Source organism: Mobula birostris, chromosome 16 (genome assembly GCF_030028105.1).
Source record: "Mobula birostris isolate sMobBir1 chromosome 16, sMobBir1.hap1, whole genome shotgun sequence".
Lineage (NCBI taxonomy): Eukaryota > Metazoa > Chordata > Chondrichthyes > Myliobatiformes > Myliobatidae > Mobula > Mobula birostris.
The window spans coordinates 24348289-24370048 of record NC_092385.1 but is presented as its reverse complement, the minus strand read 5'-3'; the positions used below and the strand labels follow the sequence as shown (position 1 = coordinate 24370048).

The 21760-nt window shown below is 40.0% G+C and overlaps 1 protein-coding gene across 4 annotated transcripts in view; it reads left to right on the top strand.

Annotated features, from left to right (window-relative positions):
* The window catches only part of arhgef3 (Rho guanine nucleotide exchange factor (GEF) 3), a 263389-nt gene that overhangs the window by 114078 nt on the left and 127551 nt on the right, over positions 1–21760 (top strand). Inside the window, exon 1 of one of the 4 annotated variants that reach the window (XM_072280422.1) lies at positions 10058–10203. The exons of the other annotated variants lie outside the window; for them this stretch is intronic. Coding sequence (XP_072136523.1) covers positions 10174–10203 — 30 coding nt within the window. The 5' untranslated portion in view covers positions 10058–10173. Of the gene's footprint in view, positions 1–10057; positions 10204–21760 lie in introns of those variants that run through there. 4 annotated transcript variants of the gene reach the window in all.

Here is a 21760-nt window from a genome sequence, read left to right as displayed (position 1 = left end):
CTCTTGCAAAATGAAGTCACTCACGCTACAATTTTATTCCAAAAACTACTGTGCTGGAATTAAACAAAGGAGACCATAAAGTGATATTTGCTTAAAGTGATAGTTAACTCTTGAAATACTGAAGCAGGCCTTATTGAACATGGGGCTGTTATGAGAATAAGCTTGTTATACATAACCTTAAGTGCAGCTTCCATTCCGCTCTCAATGAACCAAGGCAGATTGTTGGAAGCTACTGAAAATATTCGAACATGTGGAGTTTAGACTCTGTCAGTAGCATCATCCTGAACTGTATCTACAGTAGCAGAAAGCACAATGGTTTGTAATTTTGGTTGGAAACTGATAATTGTAATTGTAAGGTTGTTCCTACTGAGTGCTCTCTGGGCTGTAATCTTTTTATTAAAAGTTCTGGCATGGCATAATTACTCAAGCAACACGTGTACACCTGTAACCTCCAACCTGATGGCATGAATATTGATTTCTTCTTCCAGTTAACCCTCGCCCCACTCTGACCTCTTCTAACCTACCTATCACTTCCACCTGGGTCCCTTCCTCCTTCCCTTTCTCCTGCGGGTCCACTCTCCTCTCCTGTCAGATTCCTTCTTCTTCGGCCCTTGAACTTCTGGCATCTGAAGACTTCTTTGTGTTTACGTGTACACTTTGATTAGAGCTCCTTGTGTCTTATGTATTTGCACAGTGTCTAGACAGGACTTAGTTTGAGGTTTGGAAAGCACATCCTACAAACACAGAATAAAATAAGATTTAATGCACAAAGCACTGTAGCAACAGCAGGTCTGACAGCATCTCTGGATCCCCATCCAGATGAAGGGTCTCAACTGGTAATGTCCATTTCCCTTCATAGATGCTGTCTGCCCATCTGAGTTCCTCCAGCACTCTGTGTGTTGCTCCAGATTCCAGAATATCAGTGTCTTGTGCCTTCATAAAAGAAGACTCCATGGACAACAACCAGCAACCCCCTCACCCTACCCATGTACCTCTGGAAGTTTCAGAAAATAATTCTCAGACAGTTACTTCTGTAATCTTGTGTTGCGCTCCGTGCTTGTAGCACATCAGGCAGCAATCCAACCTTTTCTTTAGCATTTTTCTGCTTTTTACGAGGTCGAGTTGCTATCTCAATGCTCAACCCAGCACGGATGGGAAGCATGCAAGTTGCCGGCCAGATTCGAACTCTGACCAGTCGCCTCAAGGTCTGGTGCAGAGACCACTACACCACCAGCTGGCTGCACGCTTCTAATTTGCTCATTTTGAATTCCTTCCAAAGGGACCTATTTTTAATGTAAGTAAAGGCTGTTAATGTAATTTATGAGTGGATTCAACAGGCATTCGACAGTTTAGAAGCTGTGTCACAAGTCACAGAGAGAAGATATGCCTAAAGTCATCACAAGTGCCAGACTTAATTAGCCTGGAATTAAATTAATTCTTGACTGGAGTAAATTTGAGAATGATCAGTCTACATTAGTGTTTATCATTTGAATTAGCTCTAGAAACTGTGTGTGCTATGAGATAAGACATTTAATGGATTAGAGAATGTCTTATAGGTTAAGTAAGGTAAGGCCTTTCTCTGTGGAGCGAAGGAGATGCAAAGTGACTTGATAGAGGAGTACAGGATGATAAAAGGCATAAATGGAGTGAATGGACGGAGCGCAAACACGAGGAAATCTGCAGATGCTGGAATTTCAGGCACACACTTAAAAGTTGCTGGTGAACGCAGCAGGCCAGGCAGCATCTCTAGGAAGAGGTACAATTGACGTTTTGGGCCGAGACCCTTCGTCAGGACTAACTGAAAGAAAAGCTATTAAGAGATTTTACAGTGGGAGGGGGAGGGGGAGATCTGAAATGATAGGAGAAGACAGGAGGAGGCGGGATGGAGCCAAGAGCTGGAGAGTTGATTGGCAAAAGGGACAGGAGGCCTAGGGATCCTCTCCCTGGGCCTCCTGTCCCATGATCCTCTCATATCCCTTTTGCCAATCACCTGTCCAGCTCTTGGCTCCATCCCGCCTCCTCCTGTCTTCTCCTATCATATGGATGATAGAAAAAAATTGAGGACATATTGCAGATCCCAATTTCACTGAAGATTTGACGGATAACCATCGGTTGTATTTCACTGTGGACTTCTGTTGCTCTGTTCATTATTGTCTTCAAACCATTCTTCACCTTCCTAATACAATGACTTGTGCTGGTTTTATTAAATCTGGATAATTCTGGGTTTGCTAGATTACATTCACAATGTCAATAAAGTTTAAAATTAAAGGAAAACTAATCAATTAAATGTCTTCAAAAATATCTAGTGTTATAATTACAATCTATAATCCTAAATAAGTGATCCTCAATCTTCCACTGTTTGACATTTTGCATGAACAAACCAAGAAGATTGTCATTAAAGTGAAATTAATGCCAGGAAAGAACAAAGAAAATGAAGCATATAAATTGAAAGTGTAACTGTCTCTGACCTGCTGCTATAGATAAACCAAGCAAGCCTAGAACAGATATGGGTGCAAAGTGACCTAAGGGTTTGTTGACAATGCCAAAACTGGCACGTGATGCCTGAATTCTTCCAGTGTGCAGTGATCATTCAACAAGGCTGTTTTTCATTGCAGTGCCCAGAAGTGCAAGAGATTACTGAAGGAAGGATTAAATGGAGAGAGATTCATTTTAGCAATTACTTCATCCTACCAAAATATTATTTGAGATTCAAAGTCAAAGTGTTGCTCTTTTCCCTTTCTCTTCTAAAGACATTAATGGCTGTTCAGAGTATTTATTATTGAAGTACAGTATCTATGAAGTAACAACTCTGAGATTCGTCTTCTCACAGATAGCCATGAAACAAAGCAAACCATTGAACCTGTTCAAAGAAAAAAAAACATCAACCCCCTTCACACGCAAAAAAATCACAAATTGCAACAAATAAAACCAAGTGAGAAAACACAATTTAAAACACATAATCAAAAGATATATTTGAGTTCAACTCAGTGTTTATTGTCTGCCGGTCTCCCCAATTCAAATCACCCAAGCTAGCAACAAAGAAGGAGGACCAGAGAACTAGGATACATCATAAAACAGGAATTAGAGCCCACAATCCACAAACAGCATCGATTGAACCTTGCTCTGGCACCATCCTCTGACAGCATAACATTATCCAACTGCAGTGGCCAACGTTAATACGTAGACCCTGAAAGTGAACTTGGGTCAAGTGCGAAAGTATGTGAGTGATACATAATTCTGTCTTCTGCCCAAATGTGCTTAGGCATTCATCCAGATATTGCTGAGTAGTTATTAGCCATTTGATCCCAAGCTTTTTTTTTCTTGGGAATAAAACTTTATTCCTCCCAAAATGTACCTTGTCAAAATCCAGGTCTGTAGCAACTGTTGAGAATTCATCCTGTTCACCATACAAATAATAGCTACAAACATGTGCTAAACATTTGGGTGAAATCAGCCTTATTCTGTGTCCATGCTGTGGCTGACTTAACAAATGCTGCTCTTCCAGAATTTAGTTCTCCCAAAATGATTTCCAAGATGTAGATTCCAGCTAGTAGAAGGACTATGTTGCACCAGCTGTTAGTGCCCATTATGAGTTTTTCATTGGAAGCTGAGGGACAGCAGTACAATTTGACAGTATGTCAGAAGGCGAGGAGGAGGTGTACAGGAGTGAGATAGATCAGCTGGTTGAGTGGTGTTGCAACAGCAACCTTGGACTCAACATCAGTAAGACCAAGGTATTGATTGTGTACTTCAGGAAGGGAAAGTCCAGGCTTTCCTATGCCCAACATATTGATGCAGTGACAAAGGAAACATGCCAGTCGCTCTGAGTCACTGGAAGTTTGAGGAGATTTGGTATGTCACCAAAGACTCTAGCAAACTTTTTCCAATGTACCGTGGAGAGCAATCTAACTGGTTGTATCACTGGCTCCGTACCAGAGGCTATAGAGGCAAAGGATCAAAAAAAACTGCAGAAAGGTGTGTATTACCATCAGGAAGGAGGCACACATACAGTGTTTTAGGAAAAGCTTCTGAGATTTATGAATGGTCCATAAACCTGCTGCTTCAATATTTTGCTCTCTTTTTGCACTACTTGTTTATTTGATTTATTATTATTACCTTATAGTGATTTTCTTGCATTACGCTGCACTGCTGCCACAAAACAACACATTCCATGACATATATCAGTGATAATAGACCTAATTTTATTCTGAATTCCACATGCTCGAATTAAAAATAGGTTCAAAGACATCCTTTAGTTACTTCCTGTTATGCCACTGGCGTTTAGGGCAGTAATGAAGGTCCTCCATCTCTGTCTGTCGGTGTTCAAGGTTTCCTTCTTCGTGCCAGTAGCCTCCTCTCGGTTTTCACTACTGTCAGTCATGCAAATCCCAGGTGGAGACTCAGGAATACCATCCCACACAGATATAGGATTCTTCATTTCTGTTTCTGTAACAATCTAATTGACCCACCAGGGTTGTGAGCCCTGAGCCGAACTCCCAAGCCTGGAGGTCTGGTGGACCACTCAGTCTGTCCCCTAACCTTTGACCTGTTTGGCACAGGTGACCCTACCAAGAGTCAAAGCTCAAAGCCTGACTTCAGCCAACATAGCTCTCTGGTTCATTAATTCATGCAAGCCTCCAAACCCTACAACAAGGTTGTGATCCTCTTGGAGAAAAGATACCCCTTACTTTCCAAAAAGAACTTAAGAACTTCCTTCTCTTGATTTCCATGGCTGTATGGGAGCAACGGTTTTGAAGTTAAAACTTGGCACAAGTAATCAACACACTGGTGGATAGCCTGTAAAACTAAATCAGGGAAATAAATTCAACACACACAAAATGCTGGAGGAGCTCAGCAGGCCAGGCAGTATCTATGGAAATGAGTACAGTCGACATTTCAGGCCGAGACCCTTCATCAGGAAATACATTATCTGACCTTCTCTTCAAAGGAGATCTATATCAAGCTAAATTAGCAGGCCACTTTTAAAGGCAAGAATGCAAAACCTAGATGGGGTAAACATCAGTTTTGTCTGAGTGCATAATGTGCAAGTAATAATATAAAGTGTCTTTAGATGATTTTACATTGTCTTATTTTAAATAAAATAATTAAAACCTTCTGTCATCTGGAAGGTGACTTAAAGACTTCCCTTTCTGTTAACGCCCAGTTATTTTTCAGTGAAGGAGATCTCAGTCAAGATCTGTCTGAGTCTGCGGCGGGCAAACTGATACCTGGACTGTTTCTGAGCGCAGGTTCCGCAGCCTTGTGCTCAACAGGTTACTGTCCCTGGAGCTCAAGTCCTACACCAGCAAAATTCTCAAGCACAACTTCTGCAAATCATTTTTTATTGGAAAATATGTGCAAGTTAAACTCCTTAGCAGTCTGATTGCTGGGAGAAGGATAAATAGAGATTTTTTTTCATTAAAATAAATCAGTATGTGTCTGTGACAATCTGCTAATCGGTTACAGATTACATTCTGGCATCTGGTGAGCCAGGCTCCCAGCAGAAGCTTACATCGGTGACGTCACTGTAAGAAATAGAGGACGGCCTGTATAATCAGAGTGATGCCTGTTTATTTTTTAATTTTTTAACTTTTTAAAAATTATCTTAACTTTGCTTTCCCTCGGCAACACGGATTCCAAATGATAAGAGTCTTGCTCTGCAACTTTCTGCCGACTGTGTTGCATCAAACGAAGATCACTTTGAAAGATAAAGATTAGTTGTATTTGTCACATTTACATCAAAACATTGCAACATACGGTGAAATGCATTGTCTGTGTCAAATAAAGTCAGTAAGGATTGTGCTGGGGCAGCTCGCAGGTGTCTTCACTTTTCTAGTGCGCCACGACTCACAAAACCTAGCAGTCTATCTTTGGAATGTGGGAGGAAACCAGAGCACCTGGTGGTCACAGGGAGCACGTGCAAAGTCCTTGTAGACAGCAGTAGGAATCCATCCCTGACTGCCAGCACTGTGAAGGGATTGTGCTAACGTGTGGCCTCACTTTCACAGGTGAGGATCGATCAGGATTAGACTTCCTTTGTTTTTATACCAGCCACTCTTCTTCCTTTAAGAGATGCTGGGCACTAGAATGTAGCAAATATAGCATCAATTCGAACTTGCACAATGAAGCATGTTGACACACCCATACACAGGGTCATGTCAATTTCTACTGCAACTTTTGTTATCTGATTAAGCAATAATACAGGTTTCAGCAACTGTCTTCAATAAATTCCTAGTGATCGCACAATGTTTATTTGTTGCTTCTTACATGGTGTATACCAATAACTTTTTGCAATAATACAAATAAGCTGATGTGTTTGATATCAGCAGTGGATATCTTTAATGTCAAGTTATTTTGGATACAGAAACTGCGGTGTTGATTCAATTTTAACAACTGTGGTTCTGTTTCCCCACCTTTTTTAAATTGTACACAAAATGTTAAATTAAAGACCTATGAAATAAACCAGAAGAAAAATTCTCTACTGAACTTGTCCTAACAAATTACATTTTTTTTAAAGCAAAATGATTTGTTTCTCTTTTGCATGTTCGTGCCCAGGCCATCTACAACCCTGCTTGTGTTTGTTTCCTGTCTGAAGAAGTAGCAGTTGGAAATTGAGCAAATGTCGATATATTATAAATCCTTTTCGATTTTGGTATTGCAGCAGCTTAGTTGGGATTTGGAGAAGTTGTCAGTTATTGAGGGCTCTAGGCATTTGCACTGCAGGATGCTGCACGTCTTTGTGTGGTTCAGGGACGTGTTGGGTGATGGGGAACTAAGTCCGTACTTTTGGGATAATATGTAAAAGCAGAAAAGTGGATTCTGAGAGAGATTGTTGACCTTGAAACCAATAAAGAACCAACTTCAATTTGATAGAAAGCTAGACCTGATGATTGCAGATTATGTAAACCACTTAGTACATTATATATTATTGCCCTAAGTATTAAGCTTATCATTCATAAATCCAATAAACAATTAGAGAAAACCGCTTTTAACCAGAGAGTGCTGAAATATGAAATTGCTACCACAAAGTGCATTTACAGGGACCAGCCAAAATATGTGTGAGAAGAAGCTAGATATCTGTATGAGAGAAAAAACTATAGAAGGAGAAGTGATGAAATAAAAATGGTTGGAGAAGACTGATACTGAAACATAACATGAGATTGATTAATTCCTTGTGCTTTATTCTGCAAATTTTAACTGTAAGTACAATCACTACCTGTACTTAGAATGGTATAATCAACTTGTATGTTCCTCTCTGGCTATTTTTTCCTGCCTTCAAAAATATATATTTATTTTTATTTTTATTCATTTCATTTTAGTAGAAAGTGTAGCTGTGTTATTGCTCTGTTTCCTTGTTTGCTAGCATTGAAACTCTCCGCCTGAAGTTTAGAAATTTAGCAATTCATTGGATCATTCTAGGTACAAATAGCAAATAATGGCCAGACCTGGGTGCAGTAGAAAAATTGAGGTTTGCAACCCGCAAGTGGAATACAGAACATCATTTCCAAAAAACACAAGAAGTTGATGAAGGAGAGGGCCAGAACAGCTCCTGAACCTGTTCCACCCTCAGTTGGTCATGGATTATGTGATTTTTGGATTCAGCTTTACTTCCCTGCTCAGTTCTCACAACCTTTGATATCCATTTCCTCTGGGACAGAACTTTTGTAGAAATAACAGAAGATTTTGCCGGACTATGTCAGCATCTTATCTGCTTTTCTTGTTCAGTAAATATTTCAATGTCACTCCTCTATCATACAGGGCCCGCCTGGCAATTGAAGGTTCCCTAGTACTCTGAGCAAGCGTTGAGCTGAATTTTGCCCATGCGTTGGACACAGATTGCAGGCCATAAAATCAGAACATATGTTTATTCCACTGAAGTTTCTCAATAGCTTTCTAATGTTGAATAGACTTTTCCCAGGAGCAGTGGAGAAGATAATGGAAGGAAACTCAAGGACAATGGACTAGTATAGTTCCAAACCTCTCCTCACAGCAGAATAGTCTACCCTCTATAAGTAATCCAGGATGTTGTGACCAAGAATGGGTGTGTAATAAAGATTCTGACTCAGAACAGTCGTTGAAAGGCAAAGTTCAGAGCTGAAGTAAAAAATCGAATATGCTGTAAATTTGTAGATGGTCACAGAGCACCTGTGAATACAAAGAGTAACTTCTGATTTGTTTGATATTCCCAACAGAAAATTTCCTCCTTAGTACCTCATTCTATTGATGGCTGACTGGATTGAATTGCTATTTTCAGGACAATTTTCTCCCTAGTTGAATCAAAACAGTGTTTTCTAATTTGCTGTTATTACAATCCTTGAGCTGCTCAAAAATATGTATATATTTTCTGGATATCTTTTAGGGTAGAAGGGATAACATGCTGTCAGCAATTTAGGAACAGCTTCTTCCCCTCTGTCATCCAATTTCTAAATAGACATTGAACCCATGAACACTACCTCACTACTTTTTAAAAATTTATTTCTGTTTTTGCACTAATTTTAACTTAACTAATATATATATATTTACTGTAATTCAGTTTCTTATTCTATATTTATCATGTATTGCATCGTACTGCTGTGGTAAAGTTAACAGCTTTCACGACATGTGCCAGTGATATTAAAACTGATTCAGATTATTATAACGAAACCATGACAATGATCAATATCCAGTGCTTCTAGAGCTCCAGAATTGTCCAAGAGTTTCCAAGAATTGAAGATTAGCTCTCAGTGCAATGTTGCAGAAATCCACAGTATCAAAATTCAGAAAAATTAAGATGGGTCATTTTTCTTCATTTTCTCTCAAGGCTTCTGGACATTACTTACAACGGTGGACATAAAGATTCCTAAATGGATATTGAACCTGTGAACATTACCTCACTTTTTCAATATATGTTATTTCTGTTTTGGCATGATTTTTAATCTCCAATATACACATACTGTAATTTATTATTTGTTTATCGTTCTATATTATGTATTGTATTGAACTGCAGCTGCTAAGTTAACAAATTCCACGACGCATGCAGGTGATAATAAACCTGATTCTGATTCTGAAAGTATTTGAGGGGTGTAAAGATGAAGAAGAATGTGTGAGAATCATGTAAGGTTGGATTGTGAAATGGAGCCAATTGATGTTTTCGCATGAACCATGACTGGATAGGACACATAACATTAACCCCAATTGTAGAACCATCATTTGCACTTAAAACCTTATTTTGTTCACTTATTTTCTGGAAAAAATAGCTTGTCCCTGCTGTAATTTATTTAAAGATGTATTTTAATTTAAGTTATGTTTAGTTTCATGACATGGTGAAGTGTATGTTTTGTATGCACATTCAATTCTGATTAGTAATTTTTAATAGTGATTTCAAAACTTTTGAAAGATAAAAGTTTGAGAATGTTAAAGTGGAATTCAATAATGGATGCAACTATGTACTATGCAACACTTTTATCTCACTATGAAACCACTAAATTCTGGAAGGATTATCTCAAAATATTATCCAATCCTAAATTCATACTACCTTGCTTAAGTTGTTGGAGGACAGGTCTGGACCCAAAATTTGATCTATCAGAGCCAATTGATAAGCCATTAGTCCAAAACTTGGTCTCTTAATGTAAATTGATGTACTAAGAACAGATATGCAATACAAGTTTTTTTTTTACAAATCTGTTCTTTTATTTCAAGCGTATTTATCTTATTGGTAATAGAAGTCCCTTTTTTATATGGGTGATGGTGTATTGTATATGGTAGATCATCAAACCATTCTAAAACAAACTGGATTCACTCCCACCTCCTCCATTCAGAATTAAAGGTTAAAGGATTTCAATGTTAACAAGTTGTTTCATTCAGTCTTTTCTACTCCAACGTAACATTGCAACAACTTTAATGAGGGATGTTCAATATATTTTCCACAGCAACAGCATTTGTACAATTAAAGAGCACCTGGCAGACCACAGAAATTGCATTACTGACTTCTGCAGTCAATCTGCGCTGAGACTGTATAGATATAGATAACCATAGATGTGATAGGCTCCTGCCTCACTTCCTGTTGTTCTGGCTGCTTTGGGAGGACTGCTGCTGAAGAAAAGCCAGGAGCATTTGACTTGTCAGTCAGCTCCAAGCATAAACTCAAATAATCTTCAGGTTTCTTTTGTTTCTGAAAGCAGTTTCAAGTGCCTCATGGTGTGGTGTTGCTTCTTTATGTATCAGGTAAGAAGTACAAAACAGTTTTGATGCTATTTCCGATTGGGTAACTGTAGAAACAGTTGGTTAGTAAATTTAGCCTGCAGGTAGAATAATCAAATACAAATTGCATTTTAATTTTATAAAATAACATTCAAAATACTTATATATTTGATGCAAAAATGATGAGCTACGTTTCTAACTCACCCTGGATCTTCAAGTTTTGATCAGTGAAATTTAATCATCTTCCTTTAATTTTATCAATCTGCCAAACTAATTAATATTGGAAAATGCATGCAAGGTTCAGGCAGCTTGCTGTTTGTCCTTTCTCAGTTGGATGTTCTACAAACTGAGTGATACCACTGTGTAAAATTGTGCCTTAAGCAGGTTTAGCAAGCAACCTATTCTGGGAAAGAACGGTAACAAATGGAGGAAATGGTGACAATAAACTCTAAAATAAGTTAGTGCATTCATCAGGGATAGGGCATAGAGTTGCAGTTTATATCAGTCGGTTGAAAACAGGAACTCTCAAATCTTTTGCATATTGCATTTTGTGGTTTAACTCTTTGAGTAGCAAGGTTAATTGGGCTTCGCTCTAGTGTGTATATTGCAGCTTAATATTTTTAATGAATTTTGCCTCTCTTGCAGGTTTTTTTTGTAAATGTAGCAGTTTTATAACACCCTGTAGGGTGTGTACTGTTGACAACATTTTTCTGAGCTGAAAAACAGATAAGGTGGTTACATCGCATAGAATTAGTCTGCCATAATTTCCGTGCCATATTGTGGAAAACTTGACAGTGATGAACTTGTAAAGGATGATAAGAATATTGTTTAAGAGCTGAAATTAAGGTCAAAGTTAGGGTTTTACTCGTGCTCAAGTGTTTTACATGGACTGAAACCAGAGGAAACTGAGCAGAAACCACTGTAACAACATTGCTTCTATGCAGCATGATTCCTTCTTCCCTGAGATGAGTAGTTTGTGGTTTGTGTTTATGTCCAAAATGATTGTAATAGGCAGCATCAGAACCAGAGGCCTAGAATCTTCAAAGCACTTGATCCTGCAACAATGGCAAAAACATGAGGACATGCTGCACTCTGAGTACAAAGATCAGAAAGTTGAAATGTTTCACACTAGGATCCAGTTGTCTATTCTTTAATGTAGCACTGCTCCTTCATGCAAAAATTACTGATCATGAGTTCCGTGCATTTATGCTCTACTAAATTAGCCAATCCTGAGAGTGATCCCATGATGAGCCTAAAAGCCACTGAACATGTGCTTAACATGGCTGAATTCTGAAATCAATATAATAAACAGTAATATATGCTGTATTCAGTTGCAAGAGCCGTAGATTTTTATTATACATTATGACTTTTAAGCATTTATTTGCTCAGCTTTTTATGATATTGTGTATCTATTGATTCAGTTTTATGGTGTTGGAATAACTTGGATAAAAGATTGAAAGCATTCCATCGATGAATGCTCTCGCTTAAACATTTTTGGGTGCTGAATTGATAGTTACTGAAACCAGATGCATGGTTAACTTTTGTCCTTTGACAATAAATTGATGTTGTTTGCTTATTATATTCTGCCAGTGTTAACCACATATTCAGTGGCTAGTTGACTCAGTGAGAGATTCACTTTCAGGACTAGGTTACACTTGTTGAAGTTTTCCTGCACTTCTTAACAGAGAGATGCATTTTGGCTCAACTAGGTACTGCCAGGCATTAACACAGTAGAAGTACCACAATGGACAGAAGGTCTGTTGCAGGGCATGGAGATGAGAATATCAACACAGAAATACCTTTGTGTTTAAAGATGGTGGCGCAGCAGGTGGAACTGCTGCCTTGCCTCTCCAGCAAACTTGGTTGAATCCTGACTTCCAGTACTGTCTTTGCAGAGTTTGCATGTTTCCCTTAAGATCATGCAGGTTTCCTCCAGATGTTTGCATTTCATCCCATATCCCAACGCTTAGGTAAGTTATTTGATCATTAAAAATTGACCCTTCTTCGTAAAGATAGTGTGAGTGGTGGGATCTGGGGAGCATTGAGGGAATTTTTTTAAAAAAGGATTATTTTAGGATTAATGTAAATGATGCTTTCGAGTTGGTATGGACTTGATGGGCCAAAGGGCCTGTTTCTGTGCTGTCTCTGACCATGCCAGTTTCTTTCAAAACCTCAAGGAAGTAATAATCTAATATGAACGACATGCACAACCTCACACCAGAATCAGCAATCCCAGACATTCATACAGGTGATGCATGAAATTCAGCAACGTGTCTCCATGATTTCCAACTACAGGCCAAAGTCTTGAGACCCTTTGGACTTTGAGACAGAGCTGAAGTATTCTTTAACAGAGGTCCACATTGTCTGCATAGCATATACTCAAGTTTTCTCCCCCGTTGTCTGGTTGGAATGACTTCTGGCTTCACTGCAAAAGGTAGGATAGATCAGAAATTGTGTTGTATTTGTTTATTACTGTCACATGTACCAAAGTACAGGGAAAAGCTTGTCCTGCACGGTATTCCCACAGATCATATCACTGAGCTATTCTAGCTCAGAAAACAACAACAATGTAGAATAAGGTGTAAGATCTACCTGCTTCCCCTCCCCCACCCCTTTATCTTTCCCCTTACTGGTTTTTCACCTGGAACCTACCAGCCTTCTCCTTCCCACCCTCCCCCCACCTTCTTTATAGGGCCTCTGCCCCTCCCCTCTTCAGTCCTGACAAAGGGTTCCGGCCTGAAACGTTGACTGATCGTTTCCATGGATGCTGCCTGACCTGCTGAGTTCCTCCAGCGTGTTGTGAGTGTTGCTTTGAACCCAGCATCTGCAGAGTATTTTGTGTTTAAGGTGTAAAATCTACCAACAGAGTGCAGTGTAGGTTAGTGATAAAGTCCAAAACCATAAAAAGGTAGATTGTGAGGCCAAGAGTTCGTCGTATCATATAAGGGGTCCGTTCAAGAGCCTCTCCCCAGAGTGTGATATTTCTACACCCTGTATGATTAGATCTAATTCAAAATTAGATTGTTAAATGTGGTCAGGTACATTATGATGTTGTTGTAACTATGGGGAAACCTCAGTCCTTTTGTTGGTGTGCTTTGCTCTACCTATGTGTGCAAGTGAGCAGCAGTTACAATGATCATGAAAACTACTGGATTGTCTTAAAAACGAGCCTATCTAGTTCACCAATGTCCTTCAGAGGAGGAAATCTGTCATCCTTGTCCATTCAGGCCTGTATGTGACCCCAGACCCACTCCATGAGGTTGACTCTCAAATACCTACTGAAATTCAAACAGAGTACCTGGAATAGAACAAGACACCAAATTCCCAGCAAATCTGCCTTGTGAGGTCCATTTGTGGACAGGTGCGCAAATTGGTCAAGCTTCCCTAAAACCTGAAATAGTCGTACTCAGAGAATCATACCTGACTGACAAGGTGCCACACTCCTCATTCAAAGCCCAAAGTATATTTTGCACCAGTAGCAGGATCGATGTACTGTAGATGATGGCTGGATGGTATACAGACAGGAGAGAATAGTCCTTGGAGACACCAACATTGACGACATTCCCCGTGAAGACTTTGGCATGAGGTCAAATATTGGCAAAGTGAGATCAGCCTCTTCAGTTGATAGATCAGTGTACCTCCCCGTTGAACAATACTTGAATGATGGTGTGTTGCCACCTGGGTGCCAGGGTCAAAAGCGTCTCAGAGTGGCTGCAGAATATTCCCAGGGTGCACATTGGCACCAATGACATGGGTAGAAATGAGGAACAACTCCTGCACAGTGAGTATAGAGAGCTTGGAAAGGGTGTGAAACGCTGGATGGCAAGGTATGGAACCTTGGATGTTGAGAGAGGTAGTGAATTTAGTCAAGAAGACAAAGGAAGCATACACTTACTAGATACCTCCTGCCCTACTAAAGTGGTCACTGAGTTGGTTCGTGATCTTCTGCTGTTGTAGCCAATCCACAAAAAAGATTTGATGTGTTGTGTGTTCAGAAATGACTTTCTGCACACCACTATTGTAGTACGTGGTTATTTTTAATTGCTGTTGCCTTCCTGTCAGCTTGAACCCGTCTGGTCATTCTCCTCTGACCTCTCTTGTTAACAAGGTGTTTTTGCCCACGGAACTACTGCTGCTCACTGGATTATTTTTGTTGTTTGCACCATTCTCTATAAACTCAAGAGACTGTTGTGTGTGAAAATCCCAGGGTATCAGCAGTTTCTGAGATATTTAAATCACCCTGTCTAGCACTAACAATCATTCCATGGTCAAAAGTCACGTTGATCACATTTTCTTCCCCTTTCTGGTGTTTGGCTATGGACTTACTTTCAAAGACTCTTCATGTGCTGTTCTTGGTATTTATTGTATTTATTGCTTATTTATTTATTTATTATTACTATTTCTTTCTTTCTGTATTTGCACAGTTTGTTGTCTTTTGCACACTGATTGAAAGCCCAAATTGGTGCGGTCTTTCATTGATACTGTTATGGTTATTATTCTTTGGATTTATTGAATATGCCCACAAGACAATGAACCTTAGGGTGTATATGGTGACATAAAATAAATTTACTTTGAATTTTCTTCAGAACAACAAATGAACCTCTTGACCATGTCTGCATGCTTTTATGCATTGAGTTGCTACCATATGATTGGCTGATTATGTATTTTCGTTAATGAGAAAGGGTACTGGTGCACCTAGTAAAGTGGCCACTGAGTGTATGTAAAGGTTTTGAAAGCTAAAATCGAACATATCCCTTAAGGACTGAAAGGAAATCAAGAGGGGAATTATGAAATCCAGAAATGGCCATGAAAGGTCCTTGACAGATAGGATTATACGTATCTCAAGAGCAAGTGGATAACTAGGAAGCAGATAGGACCACTTAAAGATAATGGACAGAGCATGTTCTTGGAAGCAGAGGATGCGGATAAGGTCCTAAATGAGTACTTTGCACCAGTATTTACCAAGGAGAAGGATGTAGAGGATAGGGAGATTGGTGTGGAGCATACTAATATACTAGGGCATTTTGTGATAAAGAAGGATGTAGTGTTGTGTCCCTTAAAGAACATTAAGGTGCACAAGTCCCCACTGTCCGAAGGGATATACATCAAGTTATTGAAACAATCAAGAAATGAGATTGCTGGAGCCTTGATTAATATCTTCATGTCCTCTCTAGCCACAGCCAAGGTCCTGGAGGATGCGTGAGTAGATATTGTTGTTCCATTATTCAAGAAGGGATGTATAGATAATCTTGGAAACTAGACCACTAGGCACATCAGTGGTAGGGAAGTTACTGGAGAGAATTCTTAGTGGTAGGACTTACAAGCATTTAGAAAACTGTGACCTAATAAGGGATAGTCTACACGGCTTTGTGCAGGACAACTTGTGTCTTAACTAACTTTTCGGAGGAGGTGACGAGGGTGATTGATGAAGGTACAGCTGAGGATGTTGTCTCGGAGGATTTTATTTAAGGAGTTTGACAAGGTCCCTCATGGGAGGCTCAACCAGAAGATTAAAATGCATGGATCCAAGGTGAATTGGCTGTTTGGATTCAGTATTGGCCTGCTCATAGAAGACAGAGAGTAGTGGTTGATGGGGTTTAATCTGGCAGGAGTTCTGTGACGTGTGGTGTTCCACAGGGATCTGCACTGTGACTGCTGTTGTGTGTGATTATATATAAGTAACCTGGATGAAAACATTAGCTTTATTGGGCCAGCACAACATTGTGGCTGAAGCGCATGTTCCTGTGCTATTTTGTCTTGTACATTTCAGTTCCTGTAGGACCATAGTTCCGGGTGTAGTTGTACAGATCTCCTCCAGTTCTGAAGGTTAGCTCCACTTGCAAGGGGTGTTTTCTGGGGGTGCAGGTCCACTGGTTGATATGTAGTAACACTAAAACTTATTTTGCTGTAACAGACAGAAGGGATACTAACATTTAGCTTTCATAATGGGTTATCACATTTCTTGAAGATGGCCATGATTATTGCATCTGTGAGGTCCCCCTAGTGTAATCTCCCCCTTCCCAGATATGGGTTTGTGACTGAATGTCTTCCATAACGTGTTTTCGAACTTGGACAGGAAGCCCACCTGGGCAGGGTGACCATGGCTTTACAGTCGAACAAAACTGCATTGAGAGCTCCTTGTGTCGTAATTCGCTCTGCTAATGGGGAAGATGTAGTGAGAGGGAGTGCAGGCATTTACGGGCCATATTCATCGGGAAATCAAAATGTAGAAACTGGAAAAATTAAAAGGCAGTTCCAATAAATGTGGCATAAGGAAATATATTGACATATATTAAAACAATTTTTGTACTAATCATCTGAAATCCAGAAGCAGTTTGAAGCAATGAATTAAGATAGATATACTTTATTGATCCCAAAGGAAATTACAGTGTCACAGTAGCATTACAAGTGCACAGATATACATATTAGAAGAGAAGTAGAAAGAATAAAAATAAGTTGCCACAAACAGTCTAACAGGAGGTGTTGGTGCTCTACTCAAATCTGTCATCCAGGTGCACCCCAGGTACTTGTAGGTCCTCACTACATCCACGTCCTCATCATCAATAGTGAGAGGGAGCAATGCAGGCTTAATCTTCTTAAAGTCCATCACCAACTCCTTTATCTTACTGATGTTGAGCTGCAGATGATTCAGGGCCCTATATTCATCCTCCTGTCCTCCCTTTATACACCCAACCATCAGAGAATTTGCAGATGACATGACTCAGTATGGTATCTAAAGTCTGAGGTATACAAGGTAAACAGTAAGGGAGCCAATATAATCCCCTGTGGGGCTCAAGTGCTGCTTATAGCCGTGACACACAGCTCCTAAGTTGCACAAACTGTGGTTTTCCAGTCAGGTGGTCCATTATCCAGGATACAATGGAAGTGCCAACCTGCATTGAACAGAGCTTTCCCCCCAGCAATGAAGTCTGTATGGTATTGAAGGCACTTGAGAAATTGAAAAACACGATCGTCACTGTGCTAACCTGCTAATCCAAATGGGAGTAGGCTCTGTTCAGCAGGTAGATGACAGAATCGCCGACTCGAGTGTGTTCCTGGTAGTCAAACTGCAGGGGATTGAGGGCTGATCTGACCTGGGGTCGGAGGTGAGCCTGGACCAGCCTCTCTATAGTCTTCTTGATGTGTGAGGTCAGGGCCACTGGACAATAGTCACTCTAGACTTTTGGTTGGCCTTTCTTGGGTTATTGATGTTTTCCAGTCAGGACCCTTTCCAGGCTGAAACTCAGATTGAAGATGCACTGGAGAACTCCACATAAGGTAATTATAGCGAGGAAAAAAAAAACTGAACTACATATTAGAAAGAATTTTAGAATGTGATATCCCATCAACATTTCAATATTTTTAACTGTTAGGTATCCTTTAACTTACTATAGGACAGTTTTATTTAATTATTGAGCCACGTTCTTTCACAGTGACCCCAAATGGATATAAAATAGAGCCCTCTTCATTTATGTTCAGAATTTTAAAAAATCTGAATCATATCATGTAAAATATTCCTGTAACGTGAGTTAAAATTGCAAATGTTTTGTTTTTTTTTAACAGCAAGTTGTTATGCTGTATAATATACTGGATGTGAAAGGGAGGAGTAAGCAGGAACACAAGCAAATCTGTAAATGTTGGAAATCCAGAGCAACACACACAAAAAACTGGAGGAACTCAGCAGGCTTTTAGATACAGTACAAACCCCATTTCCAGAAAAGTTGGGATATTTTCCAAAATGCAATAAAAACAAAAATCTGTGATATGTTAATTCACGTGAACCTTAACTGACAAAAGTACAAAGAAAAGATTTTCAACAGTTTTACTGACCAACTTAATTGTATTTTGTAAATATACACAAAATTAGAATTTGATGGCTGCAACACTCTCAACAAAAGTTGGGACAGAATTAAAATAAGATTGAAAAGTGCACAGAATATTCAAGTAACACCGGTTTGGAAGACTTCACATTAAGCAGGCTAATTGGTAGCAGGTGAGGTATCATGACTGGGTATAAAAGTAGCGTCCATCAAAGGCTCAGTCTTTGCAAGCAAGGATGGGTCATGGCTCACCCCTTTGTGCCAAAATTCATGAGAGAATTGTTAGTCAGTTCAAAAGGAACATTTCTCAATGCAAGATTGCAGAGAATTTAGGTATTTCAACATCTACAGTACATAATATTGTGAAAAGATTCAGAGAATTCAGAGACATCTCAGTGCATAAAGGGCAAGGTTGGAAACCGCTGTTGAATGCGTGTGATCTTCGACCCCTCAGGCGGCACTACCTAAGAAACCGTCATGCTACTGTGACAATTATAGCCACCTGGGCTCGGGAGTACTTCGGAAAACCATTGTCACTCAACACAGTCCGTCGCTGCATCCAGAAATGCAACTTGAAACTGTATTACGCAAGGAGGAAGCCATACATCAACTCTATGCAGAAACGCCGGCGAGTTCTCTGGGCCCAAGCTCATCTCAGATGGACTGAAAGACTGTGGAACCATGTGCTGTGGTCAGATGAGTCCACATTTCAGCTAGTTTCGGAAAAAACGGGCGTTGAGTTCTCCGTGCCAAAGATGAAAACGACCATCCAGATTGTTATCAGCGAAAGGTGAAAAAGCCAGCATCTGTGATGGTATGGGGGTGTATTAGTGCCCACGGCATGGGTGAGTTGCATGTATGTGAAGGTACCATTGACTCTGAGGCATATATTAGGATTTTAGAGAGACATATGTTGCCATCAAGGCGACGTCTCTTCCTGGGACTTCCATGCTTATTTCAGCAGGACAATTCCAGACCACATTCTGCACGGGCTACAACAGCGTGGCTTTGTAGACACAGAGTGCGTGTGCTTTACTGGCCTGCTGCCAGTCCAGATGTATCTCCTATTGAAAATGTATGGCGCATCATGAAGAGGAGAATCAGACAACGGAGACCACGGACTGTTGAGCAGCTGAAGTCTTCTATCAAGCAAGAATGGGCAAAATTTCCAATTACAAATCTACTACAATTAGTATCCTCAGTTCCAAAACGATTAAAAAGTGTTATTAAAAGGAAAGGTGATGTAATACAATGGTAAACATGCCTCTGTCCCAACTTTTGTTGAGTGTGTTGCAGCCATCAAATTCTAAATTTGTGTATGTTTACAAAATACAATTAAGTTGGTCAGTAAAACTACTGAAAATCCTTTCTTTGTACTTTTGTCAGTTAAATAAAGGTTCACGTGAATTAACATATCACAGGTTTTTGTTTTTATTGCATTTTGCAAAAATATCCCAACTTTTCTGGAAATGGGGTTTGTAGGTTCAATATTAAAATTCAGAAGAATTAAACTAGTGCTTGAGAGAGGAACAAGAATTTTCCTCTAGCTCGAGGGTGGTGAATCTATGGAACTTGTTGCCACAGGTGCTGTGAAAGCCAGGCCACTGGCTGCATTTAAGGCAGAGGTTGATACGTTCTTGATTAGTCAGGAGGTGAAAGGTTATGGGGAGGAGGCAGGAGAATGGAGCCATGATGAAATGGTGGATCAGACTCGATGGGCTGAATGACATAATTCTGCTCCTATGTTTTATGGTCTTATAGTCTAATTTACAGGGTTATGTGGAAATACAGAGGAATAATGAAAGATAAGTTTGTGTGAAGCTTCATTATAGCAGTAGAGGAGGACACAGACAGATAGGTTAGAGTGGGAATAGGATGGAAACACACAATGCTGGCCTATAGACTGAATACAGGTGCTCCACTATGTGGAGGCATTGGCCCAGGTTGTTTGTTTTGTTAAAACAAGAGAAAATCTGCGGAATCCAAGCAACCCACACAAAATGTTAGAGGAACTCTGCAGATGAGGCAGCATCTATGGAAGAGAATAAACAGTTGGCATTTTGGGCTGAGACCTTTCATCATGAAGGTTCTCGGCCTGAAATGTCAACTGTTTACTCTTTCCCATAGGTGCTGCAGTTACCTTGTTTCCTTTTTTTTTATATATTATTCCTTCAAAAGTGGAAAACATGCTCAGCCTGAGCTGTCAGGCACGTCTTCTTGCTCTGCATTTCACAGCTCGTACATTCTTTTCTCTATGTTCTCACTCTCTGATCTGTCAGTGATCAGATAACCTTGAATATAATTTATGCACAGCTTTACCACACCAGAAATGCCTTCTCCCCCCACCCTTTCCTGTCGCTTATCAGTCTTTTCGCTCCTTCCTAGTTCCGACAAAGGGTCTTTGACCTGAAAGGTTTACCTTGTTTCTCTTCCCACTGATGTGGCATGACCTGAGAATATTTCCTACATTTTCAATTTTCGTTGTATAGAAGAAAGATTGATTTTCATTATAAGCTGAAGATGACAAAGCTGGCTGATGTGTTATAATATTACCGATCAAGCTTAGACTCTGTTGGCATGTAGTGCAGAGATTATTATCCACCTTTCCAACATGATTGGTAAACTTTCTATTTAACGTTGCAGTGGTTTGCATGTACTTGTGAATTTGGTAATTTCCTTTATTTGATGCCCATTGCCTTCATCCTGTTTTTAAATTTTTGTTTCCATGTTCATTCCACTTTGAGACTATAACTGTGGTAACCATTTTCCATCACAGCAAAAGCTACACTCATACTGGAAGTAAGTGACGTTATTTTTCATGCACGAGTCATTGAGTCACACAGTATGGAAACAGGCCCCTTGGCCCACTGAGGCTGTGCCGATCAAGAACCTATTTTTATACTAATCCATCTTCTTCTGCAGAACACAGACATTCCTGTCAACCAGCTCTCCCCCAGACCCTATCACTCACCTGCACATTCAGGGCAACTTGTGGCGGCCAATAAACCCATGAACCATTTTTAGAATGTGGAAGGAAAGTGGAGCACCTTGAGGAAACCAAAGAGGTCCCAGAGAGAATATGGAAACTGCAGACAAACAGCAGTACAGTATAGGTTAGTATGGTACTCGCTTCACTGTAGCTGTAAGGCAGCATATCTACCAGCTGTGGCGCTGTGCCATGAACAATTGTCAGCACCTCTTGCTGGGCTAGAATTTATTGCTCAACACCAAATGCCTTGAGGCTACAGTGGTGAGCCTGCTTGGAAATACATTGTCCACTTGGTAATGGTACTCTGGAGTTCTGTTAAGTTGACAGCTCCAGTAGTTTTTGCCTAGTGATTATGAAAGGAATGAAGACATATTTTCAAGTTATGAACATTGATTACTGGAAGGGAGCTTGCAAGACTTGATACTCTATTATTCTGTAGCACTGGTACACCTAGACAGTAAAGACTTGCGTTTGTGATCGGCTGATGAACGAGACTTTGTGAATTGCTTTATGATTCTTGTAGATAGTGTGCAGTTGATGGCGTTACACTGATGATGAAGGGAGTGTGTTTTTATTGATGGAATGCTAGCAAAGGTTTGGATTGCCAACAACATCTCCCTCATAAGTGCACCACAAGGCTGGGTGCTTAGCCCCCTGCTGCTCACTTTAAACTTATGACTGTGTGGCTAAGCACAGCTCCAGTGCCATATTTAAGTTTGATCTTGACACCACTGCCGTGGGCCGAATCAAAGGTGGTGACGAATCAGTATAC